At 40.9% G+C, this 18948-nt stretch overlaps 1 protein-coding gene and 1 non-coding gene across 7 annotated transcripts in view; one reads left to right on the top strand and one right to left on the bottom strand.

Moving 5' to 3' along the window:
- The window catches only part of LOC105491314 (PH domain and leucine rich repeat protein phosphatase 2), a 77382-nt gene that overhangs the window by 13666 nt on the left and 44768 nt on the right, over positions 1-18948 (bottom strand). For 4 of the 6 annotated variants that reach the window (XM_071084879.1, XM_011757603.2, XM_011757609.3 and 1 more), the window contains 6 exons: positions 17612-17814; positions 13320-13380; positions 10289-10384; positions 8471-8626; positions 5451-5651; positions 225-387 (listed from right to left, as the gene is read on the bottom strand). In XM_071084879.1, coding sequence (XP_070940980.1) covers positions 225-387; positions 5451-5651; positions 8471-8626; positions 10289-10384; positions 13320-13380; positions 17612-17814 — 880 coding nt within the window. The remainder of the gene's footprint in view (positions 1-224; positions 388-5450; positions 5652-8470; positions 8627-10288; positions 10385-13319; positions 13381-17611; positions 17815-18948) is intronic. The other 2 variants (XM_071084880.1, XM_011757606.2) reach the window with 1 other exon arrangement.
- Positions 7423-7526, top strand: LOC112428306 (U6 spliceosomal RNA). The gene has a single exon (XR_003020344.1). It is a non-coding gene; the product is annotated as a U6 spliceosomal RNA (small nuclear RNA).

The following is an 18948-nucleotide window of genomic DNA, read 5'->3' as shown; positions in this document are numbered from 1 at the left end:
CAAGTGTCCAATCTCTTACTATATCCCCAAAGAGGAACTTAATTTCTTCCCAGGAATTCATTACATACACTCTGGTCCCAAACCAGAATACATGAGAAGACAATAATATTTTTCCTTATGAGAATGATCTCATTCACACTCCTTTCTTCTTTATAAAAGAAAAACCTCATTCACTCTCCTGCCGTTTCCCCCAATAAGGACATCATTCCAGCACACCGAAGTACCTGGATCTGAGGCAACTGCAGTATTTCTGGGAAAATGCTGATGTTGTTGGAGTGTGCAACAAGGGTGTGCAGCCTTTTGCAGTTTGCTATGGTTGTGGGAATGGTTTTAAGCTTGTTGCCACTTAGGTTCAGTTCCTCCAATTGCTCCAATTTATTTAGTTTGCTGAAAAAGAAACACTAGAATACTAGAATGCACCAAGACTGAGCAGCTGCCAAGGAAGTGCTATTCAGAGTACAGAAGGCCGACACGGTCCACTGCCAGATGACTGGTGAGAAATGAAACTGATACCAGGAATACCAGGAAAGGCAACGGCTCAAGAAGGTAACTACTCCTGCTATAACTAAGCCTGATCTCCCTCAGTGTGTTTCAGGGGCTGTTGGATCTTGTGGGCAGGAACATCTTCCTGTTACCTAATGTACAGAAAGTGGCTGGAAAAGGAGTGGCCTCAAATTGGGGGTCAGTTTTGTTGCTTGCTATACCACTTAGTATTTAGCAGCAAAATGCTAAGTAAGTCAATGTCAGCAGTCTTCAATACCCTCAGCTGTAAAACATGAGGTTGTACTAAATCATCACTAAGATTCTTTTTTTATTTTTTTGAGACGGAGTTTCACTCTTCTTGCCCAGTTTGGAGTGCAATGGTCTGATTTTGGCTCATCGCAACCTCTGCCTCCCGGATTCAAGCAATTCTCCTGCCTCAGCCTCCCGAATAGCTGGGATTACAGGTATGCGCCACCACGCCTGGCTGATTTTGTATTTTTAGTAGAAACGGGGTTTCTCTATGTTGGCCAGGCTGGTCTCGAACTCCCGACCTCAGGTGATCTGCCCACCTCAGCCTCCCAAAGTGCTGGGATTATAGGTGTGAGCCACCACACCCAGCCCATCGCTAAGATTCTTTTCAGTTTTAAATCTCTACACTTACCCATTCATGACATTAACTCATCTCCACTAAACATTTATCAAGTTCTTATTATATACACAGCACTGTGCTGTGAGGCAAGTGATTCACACTGTTCCATGACTGAGCAAAGCTTTCTACATGGTAAGCAAAATACCTTAAGTAAGACTAACACCTTTAGGTTATTACAAAGTATTCTAATTTATTTTGATTTATTGGTTTAAAAATTATAAAAATAATCAACTGCTGTTAACATGGAGAGAACATCTGCAAAATAAAGAAAAGAAATTGCCAATACCAGCAATCTGAAAGAATTACTTTTATCATTTTGCTGAATTTCCTACCAAATATTTGTTTTTACATAAATTTTGTATCTTGCCTTTTTCATATATCGTAAATAATTTCTACTCCTAGAAATTTCATATTTTTAAATGACTAAGCTTTGTAAATTATAATTATTTTTTCTGATAATAATATATACTCACTGAAAAAAACTGAAAAATAGAGACAAACAGGAAAAAAAATCTTTTAATGCTACTGCCAAAGATAATCTCTGATAACATTTTGGTAGATAGTATTCTTGTCTTTCTTAAGGAATGAAACTATACTTTTCAAATTAAAAAATGGTATTATAGGCCAGGTAGGTGTGGTGGCTCACACCTGTAATTCCAGTACTTTCAGAGGCTAAGGCAGGTGAATCGCTTGAGCCCAGGAGTTTAAGGATGCAATGAGTTATTGCTGCACCACTGCACACCAGCCTGAGCGACACAAGACTCTGTCTCAAAAACAAAAACAAAAAAAGGTACTATATTATATACATTGTATTTATGACTTTCTTTTACTTAACAATATATTTTTAAAGTGTTCCCATGTCCAAATCTCACGTTGCTTTCCCTTATCCTGCCTGGATTTTTTTGACTTGTAAATAGAAATGCAGCCTCCTCACTCAGTTTCTTACTCAGTACCCAGAACTGTGCTAGATTCTGAAAATAGTTCAAAGGAAACAAACAAGATTCGTATTGGGCCTATACAATTATAACACTGCTCAGGAAATGAACTGATAGTGGATTTGCTATTTAGTAGAGAACACTCATTTTTAAAAATATGTTGTTCCTAAATTCCACTGTTTTATTATATATATTTAGATTACTCTATTTTTTGTGATGTTAATTCTTGTCTTTTTTTTTTTTTTGAGATGGAGTCCCGCTCTGTTGCCCAGGCTGGAATACAATGGCACGATCTCACTCACTGCAACCTCCACCTCCCAGGTTCAAGCAATTCTGATGCCTTGGCCTCCTGAGTAGCTGGGATTACAGGCAGACACACGCCACCACACTCGGTTAATTTTTGTATTTTTAGTAGAGACGGGTTTCACCATGTTGCCTAAGCTGGTCTTAAATTCCTGATCTCAAGTGATCCACCCACCTCAGCTTCCCAAAGTGCTGGGATTACAGGCATGAGCCATCGTGCCCAGCCTAATTCTTGTCTTTATGACTAACTTTTTTTCATTTTCTTTGATATAAGTTTTATATCAACCTGCTTTTGACCCCTCCAACAATAAAAGTGTCATCAAATTAGGTGAGATTCATAGTTTTACAGCATTATGCAGCTAATTATGTATCATCCAACAGCTTCATAAACTAATATAATTTGTCAGTGGTCCATTATTTTCACTTTATATGAACATATTTGAGGTCAATTAGGTTAATCTGGTAACATTTCAAGAGATCTACCACACCTTGAAATTAAGATTCTGCATTCATTTTAGAAGTCACTAAAAAAAATAAAAATAAAAAGTAAAAAGCTATTGTTTGAATTTTTTCAAGGAGGCTGACCAGGCACAGTGGCTCACACCTATAATCCCAACATTTTGGTAGGCTAAGGTGAGATGATCACTTGAGGCCGGGAGTTCAAGACCAGCCTGGACATACCGAGACCCCCCCCACCTCTACAAGTTTTGTTTTGTTTTTTTGAGATGGAGTCTTGCTCCGTTGCCAGGCTGGAGTTGCAGTGGTACGATCTCAGCTCACTGCAACCTCTGCCTCCTGGGTTCAAGTGATTCTCCTGCCTCAGCCTTCTGAGTGGCTGGGATTACAGGCGCCCACCACAACGCCTGGCTAATTTTCATATTTTTAGTAGATACAGGGTTTCACCATGTTGGCCAGGCTGGTCTTGATCTTTTGACCTCGTGATCCGCCTGCCTCGCCCTGCCAAAGTTCTGGGATTACAGGCGTAAGCTGCTACACCCAGCCTCTACAAGTTTTTGTTTAAAAAATTAGTCAGGTATGGGCTGGACGCAGTGGCTCACACCTGTAATCCCAGTACATTGAGAGGACAAGGCAGACGGATCACGAGGTCAAGAGTTTGAGACCAGCCTGGTCAACATGGTGGAACCTTGTCTCTACAAAAATACAAAAAATTAGCTGGGTGTGGTGGCACATGCCTGTAATCCCAGCTACTTGGGAGGCTGAGGCAGAAGAATCACTTGAACCTGGGAGGCAAAGGTTGCAGTGAGCCGAGACCGCACCACAGCACTCCAGCTGGCCAACAGAGCAAGACTCCATCTCAAAAAAAAAAAAAAAAAAAAAAAAGTAGTTGGGTGTGGCGGTGCATGCCTGTAGTCCCATCTCCTTGGAAGGTTGAGGCAGGAGAATCACTCGAACTGCAATCAAGTTTCTCCTGTGTATTTTCTTAAGCTCTATCTCACTTTGTAAATGGTAAATGTTCATAAAAATTAAAATTTTATACTTTACATACATATAATTTCATCAAAAATTATTAATATCAAATGTCATTGCCCCATGTTCTTAGTTTTTGAAAATATTATTTTTGGCCGGGTGCGGTGGCTCAAGCCTGTAATCCCAGCACTTTGGGAGGCCGAGGCGGGCGGATCACGAGGTCAGGAGATCGAGACCATCCTGGCTAACACGGTGAAACCCCGTCTCTACGAAAAAATACAAAATAATAGCCGGGCGAGGTGGCGGGTGCCTGTAGTCCCAGCTACTCAGGAGGCTGAGGCAGGAGAATGGCGTAGACCCGGGAGGCGGAGCTTGCAGTGAGCTGAGATCCGGCCACTGCACTCCAGCCTGGGCAACAGAGAGAGATTCCATCTCAAAAAAAAAAAAAAAAGAAAAGAAAATATTATTTTTAATGACTACTTTCATGGCATAGATTTTTCTGGTGTTAAATTTTCCAAGTTTTAGCTGGTCATGGTGGCATGCGTCTGCAGTCTCAGGTATTTGAGAGGCAGAGGTAGGAGAATCACTTCAGCCCAGGAGTTCGAGACCAGCCTGGACAACGTAATGAGATCCCCTCTCTTAAAAAAAAAAAAAAGTTCTAAAGTTGCTGTTTTAACCAAATGTATTTTGAAAGGTATTTACTTATCCACTGACACTGTCTCAAACTTTGACAGCATTAAACATCTTTCTTACGTGTTCTTATAGGTGTAGCCTGGCTAACTACTATTCATCTCTTCCTTCAGGGAGCCTAACCTCATCCCCAGGCTCTGTGCAACGTGACTGGCAATGTGTGCATATCTTCTTCAACACCCTGCCTTTCTATTTATTTATTTTATTTATTTAGTAATTTTTTGAGACAGAGTCTCACTTTGTCGCCCAGGCTGGAGTGCAGTGGCACCATCTTGGCTCACTGCAACCTCCGCCTCCAGGGTTCAAGCAATTCTCCTGCCTCAGCCTCCTGAGTAGCTGTGATTACAGGCATCTGCCACCACATATGGCTAATTTTTTTGTATTTTTAGTAGAGACAGGGTTTCACCATATTGCCCTGGCTGGTCTCAAACTCACGAACCTGTGATCCGCCCGCCTTGGTTTCCCAAAGTGTTGGGATTACAGGCGTGAGCCACCACTCCCAGCCAAACACCCTACCTTTCTTAGACTGCACTGCAACTGCCTATCCACTTATTTCCCCAATTTGACTGTACATGCCTAGAGGACAGAGACTGTAACTGTTACACAATACTTGACATACAGTAAGCATTCCATTTTTGTATTATGAATAAATAATAGTATTTTATAAAACAATGCTGACAAGAGAAAAGAAAAAATTGTCTTCAGAATGTGTTTCATAAGCCTGTACTTTTCTAGATTGAGTATTAGACCATAATTAAGTAGTCACAACTAAAAATAAAACATATTTTAGCAACAGGGTACTAACTATTAAGATGAGATTTTGCCACTCAACTAGTAAAATCATAGCATCTGTAAGTCAGTCAACGTAAACAAAGAGTCATAGTCAGATGGCTATATTTTTTCTGACAAATGTAGAATTAACGTTGTGTATTTGAAATGAACAAAGTCTGCATTCATTTTACCTTGCAGGAAAGGTCTGTAACTGATTGTTTGCAAGGTGCAAGATTCGCAGGTGCGGGTGCCCCACCAGGACAGGTATGCACTGATCCGTCAGGAGATTGTTGGTCAGATAAAGCAGCTGCAACATACTCAAACTCTCCTCGCCAGTGCAGGCGGATGGTAAAGACTCCAGACTATTTGCAGATGCATTCAAGTATCTGAGACTGACAGAACACACACAGATCATCACCTCCTTTATTTGTTGCCTTCCTATATAGAAACCATCATGTCACCTCAGTATGGAATGCTGCCATTCCAAGCTCCCAAATGGAAAAAAAAAAAAACATTCTCCAAGTGGTTTTTCTCTAATTGATCCTATTCAACCCAAAGTTCCTTTTACTCAATTCATGCAAACCAAGTAGACAGAAAAAAGTACAAGCCTGGTTGTTTTCCCAGGCTTCTGGAGTGCCTGATTCAAACCTAACTTCATCTTTTACTGCCAAACTGCCTACTGAAAGGATGTTGCTGAATATCATGTTCACATATTTCTGAACTACAAATACACCATTTAGAAAAACTTTTGTCTGGGCCGGGCCCGGTGGCTCACGCCTATAATCTCAGCACTTTGGGAGGCCAAGGTGGGTGGATCACAAGGTCAAGAGATCAACACTATCCTGGCCAACATGGTGAAACCCTGTCTCTACTAAAAAAAAAAAAAAATACAAAAATTAGCTGGGGTGTGGTAGAGTACTCCTGTAGTCCCAGCTACTCAGGAGGCTGAGGCAGGAGAATTGCTTGAACCCAGGAGGCGGAGGCTGCAGTGAGCCGAGATCACACCACTGCACTCCAGCCTGGTGACAGAGCTAGACTATGTCTCAAAAAAAAAAAAAAAAAAAGAAATTATACTTCCACAAGAAGACTATTAAGAATGCCAGTTTGTCACACGTTTGTCAACTGTCAACACTGAATATTACAAATCCATTTTAATCTTTGCCAATCTAATAGACAAAACATGGAATAATTTAAAAATTTGCCTAACATAGTATTTGGTATATACAGAACATTCTTTTTTTTTTTTTTTTTTTTTTTGAGATGGAGTCTCACTCTGTCACTCAGGCTGGAGTACAGTGTCGCGATCTCGGCTCACTACAAGCTCCGCCTCCCAGGTTCACGCCATTCCCCTGCCTCAGCCTCCCGAGCAGCTGGGACTACAGGCGCCTGCCACCACGCGCAGCTGAATTTTTGTATTTTTAGTAAAGACGGGGTTTCACCGTGTTAGCCAGGATGGTCTCAATCTCCTGACCTCATGATCCGCCTGCCTCAGCCTCCCAAAGTGCTGGGATTACAGGTGTGAGCCACCGCGCCCAGTCCAGAACATTCTCAATAAAAGGCAGCTATTATTATTAAACTTGTGTGTTCTCAGGTCTTCTTCATGTTGTATGATCCATAATCCCTAATTCACTTTTTATATTGAAATATAAGTTTTACATAACGAATTAGCTTTTAAGCTAATGGTGGGTACTGTGTGTCTGCTTGTGTTGTGGTCTCAACAAAGCTCTGTCCAGAGTTAGCATTAAATAAATACCACTGACAGTTCACTACAGCTAAGTTACTCATTACAGATTCTAAGGTTGTAAACTAATTTTATTCAGACTATCATGAGGACCAAATGCAGCATTATGCATTGCTAACAAACATTTGTAGATTAACAACTGCATCAAGACTCCATACAAATGTTATATAAAGAAAATTTCCTTTAAATACTTTTTAGAATTTCCAAATATTTTATTCTGAAGAATATGCAACCAACTGTATTATACATTAAGAGATGTATAAGCTGCTAAAGAGAGAACAAGCCAGACAACCGTGGGCTGAACAGCTTTTTACGTCTCCTGTTCATTTACTACTGTTCATCTCTGTTTTCTCCATTTCTAAATTGAAGACAATATTGCCTTCTCCATATTGTAGAAAAACATAATTAAAAACCAGTTTTCAGTGCTCGCTTTGGCAGCACATATACTAAAACTGGAACGATATAGAGATTAGCAAGGACTCTGAGCAAGAATAACAGGCAAATTTGTGAACCATTCCATATTTGAAAAAAAACAAAAAACCAGTTTTCAGGTTGGATGCAGTGGCTCATGCCTGTTAATCCCAACACTTTGAGAGGCCAAGGCAGGCAGATCACTTGAGTCTAGGAGTTTGAGACCCACTTGAACAAAATGGTGAAACCCTGTCTCTACAAAAAATAAAATTAGCCAGGTGTGGTGGTGCATGACTGTGGTCCCAACTACTTAGAAGGCTAAGGAGGAAGGATCACTTAGACCCAGGAGGTCAAGGCTGCAGTGAGCTATGATTGCACCACTGCACTCCGGCCCGAGTGACAGAATGAAATCATGTCTGTAAAAAAAAAAAAAAAACCCACAAAAACAAACAAACCCCACAAAACTAGCTTTCACTTAAAGGTGATGTACACATTAGGTAAACCTGATTACAGGCCTAACATGTCATCTATTTGTTAATTTATAGTGAGAAGGCAAATGACACCTTTTGGAAGGACATCACCTGTAAATACAGTTTTCAAAAAGTACCCAAAAAGCTTGCACATATTCAAAGGCAGTCTGGTAAAGCTAGAAGCAAAAACAAAATTAATTTTAGTGGTATGTCCTTTTCTCTCCAATGCAAAAGCTCTAAATTGCCCAAAGAAGCCACAGCAGAATGTTATTTATCTTTAAATATCATAACTGTATTCATTTTCAGAGATGAAAGCCTGAATTTTCTCAACCTTTCTGAAATTGTTTACAACACAGAAACCTCTTTAAGGATTTGACAGTTATTTCAACTAGGAATTGCTGCCTCATAAAACACTGTCATATTTTGTTTCATTGCAAATTGCAAAAAATTGCAAATAAGTCTCCACCCATAGTTGGACTATAGGTAAACTCTCTGTAAATACAGTTCCAAAGGTCACTTCAATGATAAGTTACTGTAGTCTGTTCAGCCAATGATTCTGCTCTTCCGAAAAAAATCCTATGGTACTTACTTTAAGGCCTTGGAGAAGAGGGTGTCTGGCAGCCTCGTGAGTGCATTATGCTGAAGATCCAACACCTCGAGGGGGATGTGCTCTACCAGTGTTGGGAGGTTTTGCACGTGATTGTGTCCTAGCATCAGTTTTCTAAGACTCAAGCTACTCAGAATTCTAGGGGGGAAACATACAAACAAACAAATAAAAAACTTAGTTAACTCATTCTTTCCGAGGCTGTCCTGGCCCATTTAACTGAACTCAGTTAACTTACAGAAACATATTCTCCTAGACCGTATACTCACTGACAAGTGCCTGAGCCAAGAAAGCAGCTATGATCATATGTTTACCTACCACCCACCAGGAAGTCATTAAGGTCATTCTGAGAAAAGGTGAATTAATAAAGGCAAACAGCACAGAGAAGATCTAAACTAAAAAGGCAAATTTTAGAATAAATCAATTTAGATTTTAAGTCTAAGCAGCACCAAAAATTCAGTATATTAACACATCTTGTGAATAAATTCATAACATTTCACTACAATAAAAACTACCATTTATTGAGTGCTTAAAACGTGCTAAGCCACTTAACAATGAAGTTCATTAAAACGAAGTTCATTCAGAAAGGTTTGGTAACTTTGATTTGCCTAAGATTTCACACTGCATAGTAAATAGTAAAGTCTGGACTTGAATTAAGTTTTGACTCCAAAGATTATGTTCATATTTACTATGTTAAATGCCTGTAGTTTAATTTTAAAGACTCCATAGGTAATAACCATATATTTTATACCTCAGTGCTTTTGAATATATCATTCCCTGCCCCTTTCACCAAGCGCCACTCTCTTTCTCCCACCACTTAGAAAAAAATCCCATCATCTGGTAAGGGTCAATTCAAATGCCATCTTCTCCATGAAACATTCCCTAATTATTCAAATTTATTCTGATTTTCTCCACTTAATTTATACAGTGTAGTGATTAAGAGTGAAGGCTCTGCAGTAAAAGTGACTACATCCAAGGCCAGGTGTGGTGGCTCATGCCTGTAATCCCAGCACTTTGGGAGGCTGAGATGGGCCCATCGCTTGAGAGCAGGAGTTTGAGACCAGTGTGGCCAACATGGCAAAGCCCTGTCTCGACTAAAAATACAAAAATTACCTGGGTGTGGTGGTGTGCACCCATAGTCCCAGCTATTGGGAGGGAGGCGCTGAGGCCAGAGAATCACCTGAGCCCAGCAGGTTGATGCTGCAGTGAGCAGTGATTGTGCCACTGCACTCCAGCCTGGGTGACAGAATGAGACCCTGTCTCTGTCCCCCACCCCTGCCTCCCAAAAAGAAAGACTACCTTCAAATGCCAGCTCCCATCACTTCCTGGTTAACTGCAACCTTCAACAAGTTACCTAACTGCTCTAAGCTTTACTTTCCTCATTTCTAAGATGAAGATAAGAGTACCTATTAAATATATAATAAGGTTTTTAAAGGATTAGGTAAGATCATAAAAGTGATGTTCTTACAACATTGCTCAGCTTATAATAGCTCATCCTAAAAAAATTAACTATTGTTACTATCATGTCACCAACCTACGGCAGCAACTCTTAGTATATTTATTTCATCACAGTTATCCACATATGTTACACTATCTTCTCATTAAGTTCCCTGCAAGCCAAGCCCATGCTTTAGCCTTTACTATGTTCCTTACAGCACATCACACTGCCTCATGCTCAACAGGTACTCAACACTCACTGAATAAAAGGCAACCCAAATCTAGAAAAAAAATTAAATACACACACATGTAAATGTTAGTACACACATACGTATATACGTAATATATGCATTCAGGCACACATACCTTATGGGAACCTCTGTGAGAAGATTATAGCTCACATCTAATACTTCTATCTTCTTCGCTTCACAGGCCCAGTCAGGGACACACTCTAGCAGGTTTCTGCAGAAAATAAATAATTAAATGGCAACATTTAAGATGACAAGTGGAACTCATTTCACTAGATTGTAATGTATCCATTAACCAGCCTGTGAGCCCTTGAGGGCATGGATACTGTCTCCAAGGCATCCCTTGGTACATTACCTGGAATATAGTAGGTGCTCAATGAATGCTGTTGACTTAGAAGGGAGAGGAGAGACAAGTACTTGAAAATGTATAATACTGGATCAATCATGCTGTATGCTCAAAGAAGATAAAAAGGCTTTCTGCAATAAAAAAGCACACTTGGGATGGGATGGGATGAGGCGAAAGATAAGGAATTATATTAACAAACCTTCAAAGATGACTTAAGACTTCCACAGGTAATGACTGGGTAAGAAAAGAAGCAAATTCCAGGGAAAATGAACAGAACGAATAAAAGTGAGACAGTAAAGGCAACAGATAACTAGTGGGGGAAAAGTTTCAAACCATTTAGAACGTGAGCTCAAATAATCAGTAGAGCACTATGCAGATATTCAGTAAAGAGAATTTTTTTCAGATGTGACAGCTTCTCTAGGCCTCAACATATCTATGGGTTTATCGAGTGATAAAATGAGGCAGAATGAAGTAGCACTACGTAAGAGAAACACACATATTGCTATACCTTAGTGAAGGAAACCCTTTACCTAAAATGGATCAAAACAAGCTCTCTAAGAAATATGTGGGTTAGAATATGAAGGTGTTATACAATAGCCTGAGGTGAGGAGCACATTACAGCACTGGGTGGCAATATGAGCTAGAACATAGAGGCAAGAGAAGAAACACATGATGTGTATGGGGAATAACACGCAGCTTGGTGATGCTGGAGCACCCGGAGGAGAGGGCCTGGGCTGGAGATGTGAGTGTAGCTGAAATAACTGGAGTAAATGAGGTCACGTCCAATGGAGTATAGCGGACCAAGGACAGAACCCTGGGGATAATCAACCTTAGAGGGCTAGCTGAGGAAGAAGGGTACGCAAAAGAAACATGGTCAAAGTGGCATGAAAAAAATCAGACTGTATTAGCTAGTCAAGGAAAAAGCATGTTTGGAGAAAAGAGAGCAAGATTAACTGTGTCAATACAGAAAAGTTCCAATAAGAGCAGAACTAAACTGAATTGTTAGAGGGATAAGCAGATGGGGACTGAAGAAACTAAGCCAACAAATGCACACAATTCTTGAGAAATTTGGACAAAAGGGGGAAGAAAGGAACTAAGACAATAGCTGGGGGGTTGTGAGGTAAAGGGAACTTTGTTATGACAGAAGAGATAAAGTATGTGTACAGAGTAAGAAAAAAGAGGCTGAAAACACACACACACACACACACACACACACGAGAGGAGGGGAAGGGGAGGGAGGAGGACAATGAGTACGAACAGAGCAAGGTCCAGGGCAGTGGGAGTGGAGGAGTCACAGGCACAGACAGCTAGACGGGCCATGAACAGGGGAGAGAAGCTGAGAATGAAATGCATCTATATAAATTCAAGCAAGGTGGGTGTTCAGAAGCTGAGAGAAACCACCCACAATGGTCTCTATTTTCCCAATCAAGTGGGAAGCTAAGCTCCAGTATGGAGGAGACTGGGGAGGGGGACACTGAGGGAGGTAGATGCTGAGGACACTGGAAGGAGCTGGCAAGAGAAAGAACCAATAAGCTCCAGATAAGGTTGGAAATTTTGAGTTTGCAGTGGTGTCTACTTGGATGTGATTTTCTTTGGCAACGATCAAGCTCAATGGAAAAGGTAAAATTTTAGTACTGATCCATGCTGGGGTTTTGCTGGGAAGATAAGCAGAAAGAAATGGAGTCTAAAACATTAGCTCAAAATTATAATGATAAAGTAATGAAATCAACAAAAAGAAACCTGGTTACAACAGCTAGTATTTCTTGGGGTGACTACACATCAGGTACTATCCCATGCATTCTGCATCTATCACCTCACCGAGTCTTCACAACAGCCCTGACCACATAGGACCCTGCCCACTGCCCCTTTGATCTGCTCTGGGCATCCTGTACTCACAGCACTTAGGATGCTGCCCTGTCACTGCTTGTTTGATTGTTCATCTTGCCACTAGACTGCAAAACTCAACCACTGAACCCAGAATGCCCAACAGTTGTTAAAAATGAATAAAACAAAAACAAATCTCATTTATGTTTGTTTCTGGCCACTGAGAGGAGTAATAAAATCCTGAATATAATTAATATCCCTTCAAAAATAAGACCAATATGAGTTATAGGAGTACAAAATAAATAAATAGTATTTTAAAAACCCACTATCTGGCCAGGTGCAGTGGCTCACGCCTGTAATCCCAGCACTTTGGGAGGCCGAGGCGGGCGGATCACGAGGTCAGGAGATCAAGACCATCCTGGCTAACGTGGTGAAACCCCGTCTCTACTAAAAATAGAAAAAATTAGCAGGGTGTGGTGGTGGGCGCCTGCAGTCCCAGCTACTTGGGAGGCTGAGGCAGGAGTATGGCGTGAACCAGGGAGGCGAAGCTTGCAGTGAGCCGAGATCATGCCACTGCACTCCAGCCTGGGCAACAGAGTGAGACTCCGTCTCAAAAAACCAAAACCAAAACCAAAAACAAACAAAAATCCATTATCTAAAAATCAAGAATTATCTAAGTCCAACTGACAAAACAGGAATCAGTGCCATGAAGATAACAGGTCTTCTTTGTTTGCATCTCATTCTACATCTATAGTCTTTAAGAAAGAGTAATTCATAGACACCTTACTATTTCAAGAGAATCCTTCCTTTATACAGTAAGGCTATTAAACTTATTGATCCACTCATCCTTTCTCCTTTTTCCAGGTTATCCAAATATTTCAAAATACTTAAGACTTCTTGTACATCAAAACTGCCAAAGAATCCACATGTATCTCTTAAATGGTAAGACACAAGTACCACCCTCATCAGCGACACTCACCGGGAGAGATCCAAGGAAGTGAGCAGGCTGGGTACTGGATAGACGTTCACTGCTGTCAGCCCTAATCCATAAACAAACAGGTGTTAGTGACATCCTCTAAAAATGAAAGTAACTGAGAGCTGACAAGGGAAAAGTACCTTAGTGAAATCACCAGAAAGAAAACTGATGTCTTCTACTAAAATGAGTTAAAGACAAAAACTACTGAAAACTCACTTTGACTAACTGTTTGATCCCAATTTGTCTTGAAAAACAAATGTAACAGCTAATTGAAGAATCCTATGTACTGCACTGCCTTTATACAAGGTTAAGCAGTAGTTAAACGTTAACAGGAAATATTTTAACTTTTAACTGAAGTATAACATAAATACAGAAAAGTGCAACAATTCAGTAAATTTTCACAAACTGAGCACACTAATGGAACCAACACCCGCATCAAGAAACAGAACATTACCAGTTCCCCAGAAACTGCCCCATGTTTCCCCTTCCAGTCACTGCCCCTCAAGGGTAACATCATCCTGACCAAGTACCAAATTACTTTTGCCTGTCTACATAAATATATGCAAGCAGTAGGTATAATTACTTCTGTCTATCTACATAAATATATGCACACAGTATGTATAATTTACTTCTCTGGCTTCATTCACTCCACAGTATGTTTACAGGATTTGTTTATACAGTTGCATATAATTATAATTCATTCATTCTCATACCTGTATAAAATTATTTTATGTGAATATGCCACAATTTATTTGCCCATTTTAGAGTTGATGGACATGTAAGTCTTTTCCAGTTTGCAGTTACTATGAATAGTACTTCTATGAAAATATTTGTCCATGTCTTTTGTGAACTAATATAAGTCCTTATTTTGAGCACAAGCCTAGAAGAGGCACTGCTAGGTAGAGGGTATGTTTCTGTTCACCTTAGGAGATACTACTGAACAGTATTCCAAAGCGGTTATACCAATTTACACTCCAACAGCTGCCCCTGGGATTTTTAGTCCATTCTAGTCATTCTGGTAGGTGTGTAGTGGTGCCACATAGGGGTTTCAATTTGCATATCCCTAATGACTAGTCAAGTTCAGTGCTTTCCCTATATTAACTGATCACATTTAGATAATTTCTTTCTGTAAAGCAGAGTTCTTGACTTTGAGGCATCAAAACTGCAAGTTTTTATGTATTTAAGTATTTAAATACTATTACAATACTTAATTTATTTGTCAATACTTAAATATTTACAAAGAGTAAATATTTAGGACTGCATGCCTGTTGATGAGGTCTTTTCCAGTAAGGCCAGGAATTCAGACTCTTTTTTTTCTTTTCTTTTTTTTTTTGAGACGGAAACTCACTCTGTTGCCTGGGCTGGAGTGCAGTGGCTGGATCTCAGCTCACTGCAAGCTCCGCCTCCCGGGTTTACGCTGCCTCAGCCTCCGGCGTAGCTGGGACTACAGGCGACCGCCTAGTTTTTTGTATTTTTTTAGTAGAGACGGGGTTTCACCATGTTAGCCAGGATGGGCTCGATCTCCTGACCTCGTGATCTGCCCGTCTCAGCCTCCCAAAGTGCTGGGATTACAGGCTTGAGCCACCGCGCCCGGCCTGGAATTCAGACTCTTTAGACACATTAAGGATAGGGATGGGCCTGATAACAAAAATCTCCACGGCTAGGACTTACTACAATGTCAGGCATCTATAAACAGCGTAAGTCAACACTCACCAGTTTTAACACTCTTCTGACCAAGCAATTAATCTAAGCTATAATTTGAAGCTTCTATAACATAATAAAAGGCAATGCAAATAGAAGTCCTCAACTTTTATCTGTATAATCTAGTTTACAGATACAGAAAAATAAAGAGAATAAAATAATGAACCCTCTTTCACCTATCATATAGCTTTTAACAAATCTACATTCTGCTTTATATGCTGTAGACCTTTTTTTTTTTTCTTTTTTGAGACTGAGCTTTGCTCTTGTTGCCCAGGCTGGAGTGCAGTGGTGCAATCTTGGCTCACTGCAACCTCCACCTCCCAGGTTCAAGCAGTTCTCCTGCCTCAGCCTCCCGAGTAGCTGGTATTACAGGCACGCGCCATCACGCCTGGCTAATCTTTTCTATTTTTAGTAGAGACAGGGTTTCACCATGTTAGCCAGGCTGGTCTCGAACTCCTGATCTCAGGTGATCAGTCCACCTCGGCCTCCCAAAGTGCTGGGATTACAGGCGTGAGCCACCGTGCCCAGCCCAGACTTTTTTTTTAAAAATAATTAAAATACCACACATACCAAGAGGTAAACATCATCCTGAATATGGTTTTCATCACTCTTATGTATTCTTTCATACTAATGGCATACTTTTAGCTAAGAAAACAGTATTTCTGTGTTTTAAATTTTGATATAACTATCACAACATACATTTAATTATGTACTTTTCCTTGCTCAAAAAAAAGTTTGCAATTTATCCATATTACCATACAAGGCTTTAGTACATTCATTTCCATTGCTGTGCAATATTCTATTGCATAAATATATCACTACTGATTTACCCATTTTCCTATTAAAAATCCTACTTTTAGGCCAGGTGCAATGGCTCACGCCTGTAATCCCAACCCTTTGGGAGGCTGAGGTGGGCAGCTAACTGGAGGTTAAGAGTTCAAGAACAGCATGGCCAATATGGTGAAACCGTGTCTCTACTAAAAATATAAGAATTAGATGGGCATGGTGGCACACTCCTGTAATCCCAGCTACTCAGGAGGCTAAGAGAAGAGAATCACGTGAAACTGGGCGGCAGAGGTTACAGTGAGCCAAGATCAGGCAACTGCACTCCAGCCTGGGCAACAGAGCTAGACTCCATCTCAAAATTCTACTTTTTTGTGCTCACAAAAAGTGATAAACAATCTGGTATATATCTCCTTTGCACATGTGAGTGTCTCTGGGATATATCCCAAGCAGGGAACTTCTAGAATATGGTATGTGTGTGTCTCGACATCTCTAACACTGTCACGTTGCTTTCTGGGGTGGTTTTACCAGTCACCTCTCACTGGCAGTGTGTGAGTGCTCAGGAAGATGCTTCTCCTCACCTCCGGAAACACTCAGAATTACCTTTTTTTAAAAAAATTTGATGAGTATAAAACGTTATTTAAATTTGCACTTTTTCTGACAGTAAAATTTAACCTATTTTCCTTTCCTTCCTTAAACACATACTGAAAGTAAAGAATGGTAAAGAACTTTCCATAAAAAGAATGGCCTCAACAAATATGAGGACCTTTTCATTGAAAAATATTCTTAGGGCAAATCACTATTGAAATCAGGGGCTTCTCATTCTAGCACTGAGGCTACACAAGCTTTTAAATCACGAATTGGCAAACTTGTTCTGTAAAAGGCTGAACAGTAAACATTTTAGGCTTTGTGGACCATATGACAGTCTCTCTTACTACTATTCAATTCTGCTGCTGTAGCACAAGAGCAAGAATGTATAAATAATATGCAAATAAACCACTGTGGCTGCATTCCAGTAAAACTTCATTTAGAAACATAGAAACTTGAATTTCATAGTAATTTTCACATGTCACAAAATTATTATTCTTTCTTTTTTTGAGATGGGGTCTCACAAGTCTCACCCAGTTCTCTAATGAGAACACACATGGCATGATCTCAGCTCACTGTAACATCTGCCTTCCAGGTTCAAGTGATCCTCCCACCCCAGCCTCCCGAGTAGCTAGGAGCATAGGTGTGCTACCATGCTGGCTAATTTTTGTATTTTTTGCAGAGATGGGGTTTCGCCATGTTGCCCAGGCTAATCTCAAACTCATGAGTTCAGGTGATCAGCCCACCTCGGCCTCCCAAAGTGCTGGGATTACAGGCGTGAGCCCCCATGCTCAGTCACAAAATTCTCCTTTTGACTTTTTTTTTAACCCAGCCATTAGAAAAATGTAAAAACCATTCCTTATGGGCCATACAAAAAGAGGTGGCAGGCCAGATGCAGTCCTGGGGTATAGTTTGCCAACCCGTTTTAGACCATTATTGATGCTCTGTTTTGAACATGCTTGCCCACCTCCCCACCACCACTACTCTGTGGAATGCCTCTTATTATGCTCAATTAGTAAAGCTCAAAGTAACCTGCCATGTCTTTTTATGCACACTGCAACCACTTAAGTATTGACAGCAAAGTGAAAAGATAAAGTTTTGCCTCAATGAGCCACAAACCCCATCCCGCAGAGTGGCTGAGGAACACCACAGATGCCACTGTTCTTAGAAAGCACTGACAACAGCTGAAAGAGAAAAAACAAAAGGCTGGATAGAAAACTCACTGTTGGAACTGGCATAGAGGGTCCGAAGGGAGAAGCCACTGAGTGTTAGCTCCCTCAGCTGGTTCCGCTCACAATGCAGCTGTTCCAAGCTGCATAAGGAGCTAAGATCCAAGTCAGTCAGTCGGTTGTCCCGCAGATCCACGTGGGTGATGTGTTTATTTCCCTCCAGATTTTCAATAACCATGGTTTTCAAATGGTTCATCCTTAATATGCAGAAACAAGAAAATAATCAGAAACAAGAGTCTATTAAATGTGCTTACCAGAATAAAAAATAGGACAGGCATGATCCCTTTCTCCGTTTCCTTTTCTTTTTGTTTTGAGACGGAGTTTCGCTGTGTTGCCCAGGCTGGAGTGCAATGGCGTGATCTTGGTTCACTGCAACCTCCGCCTCCCGGGTTCAAGTGATTCTCCTGCCTCAGCCACCCAAGTTGCTGGGATTAGAGGCACCCCCACCATGCCCAGCTAATTTTTTGTATTTTTAGTAGGGATGGGGTTTTACCATGTTGGCCAGGCTTGAACTCCTACCCTCAGATGATCTGCCCACCTCGGCCTCCCAAAATGCTGGGATTACAGGTGTGAGCCACCGTGCCCAGCTCCCTTTCTCTGTTTCCTAAACAATTTAAGAATTTCGGGCCGGGCGCGGTGGCTCAAACCTGTAATCCCAGCACTTTGGGAGGCCGAGACGGGCGGATCACGAGGTCAGGAGATCGAGACCATCCTGGCGAACACGGTGAAACCCCGTCTCTACTAAAAAAATACACAAAAAAAAAACTAGCCGGGCGAGGTGGCGGCGCCTGTAGTCCCAGCTACTCAGGAGGCTGAGGCAGGAGAATGGCGGGAACCCGGGGGGCGGAGCTTGCAGTGAGCGGAGATCCGGCCACTGCACTCCAGCCCGGGCGACAGAGCCAGACTTCGTCTCAAAAAAAAAAAACAACAACAAAAAAAAAAAAAAAAAAAAAAAAAAAGAATTTCACTACTTGCCTCATTTTGCAAGATACTATATAAATAACTACAGTTGATGAATAACTCAAGGTACAGCTAAGTCAGACAATCCAGATTGGCAAATACATATACAAACTAATAAAGAGAAGGAAAAAAGAGGCCATATCCTGAACAAGTTAAACACTTATATCCAAACACCTAATAAGGTCAGGTGGGCACTAAGTAAGACAAAGGAACAGGAAGATGAACACAACCTTTTGAGTGAGAGAGTAGCAAAACAGTCACAACAGTACCATGTCCAGAGTATAAGGATAGAACCATACTTCCTCCTATTGCTATGCCTGCTCTATCTCTAGTGCTAAGGTTCACATAAAATTAATTAACAGACAAGGAAA

Source organism: Macaca nemestrina, chromosome 18, assembly GCF_043159975.1.
Source record: "Macaca nemestrina isolate mMacNem1 chromosome 18, mMacNem.hap1, whole genome shotgun sequence".
NCBI classification, from domain to species: Eukaryota; Metazoa; Chordata; class Mammalia; order Primates; family Cercopithecidae; genus Macaca; species Macaca nemestrina.
The sequence above is the reverse complement of the archived record's forward strand: the minus strand, read 5'-3'. Positions and strand labels throughout refer to the sequence as shown.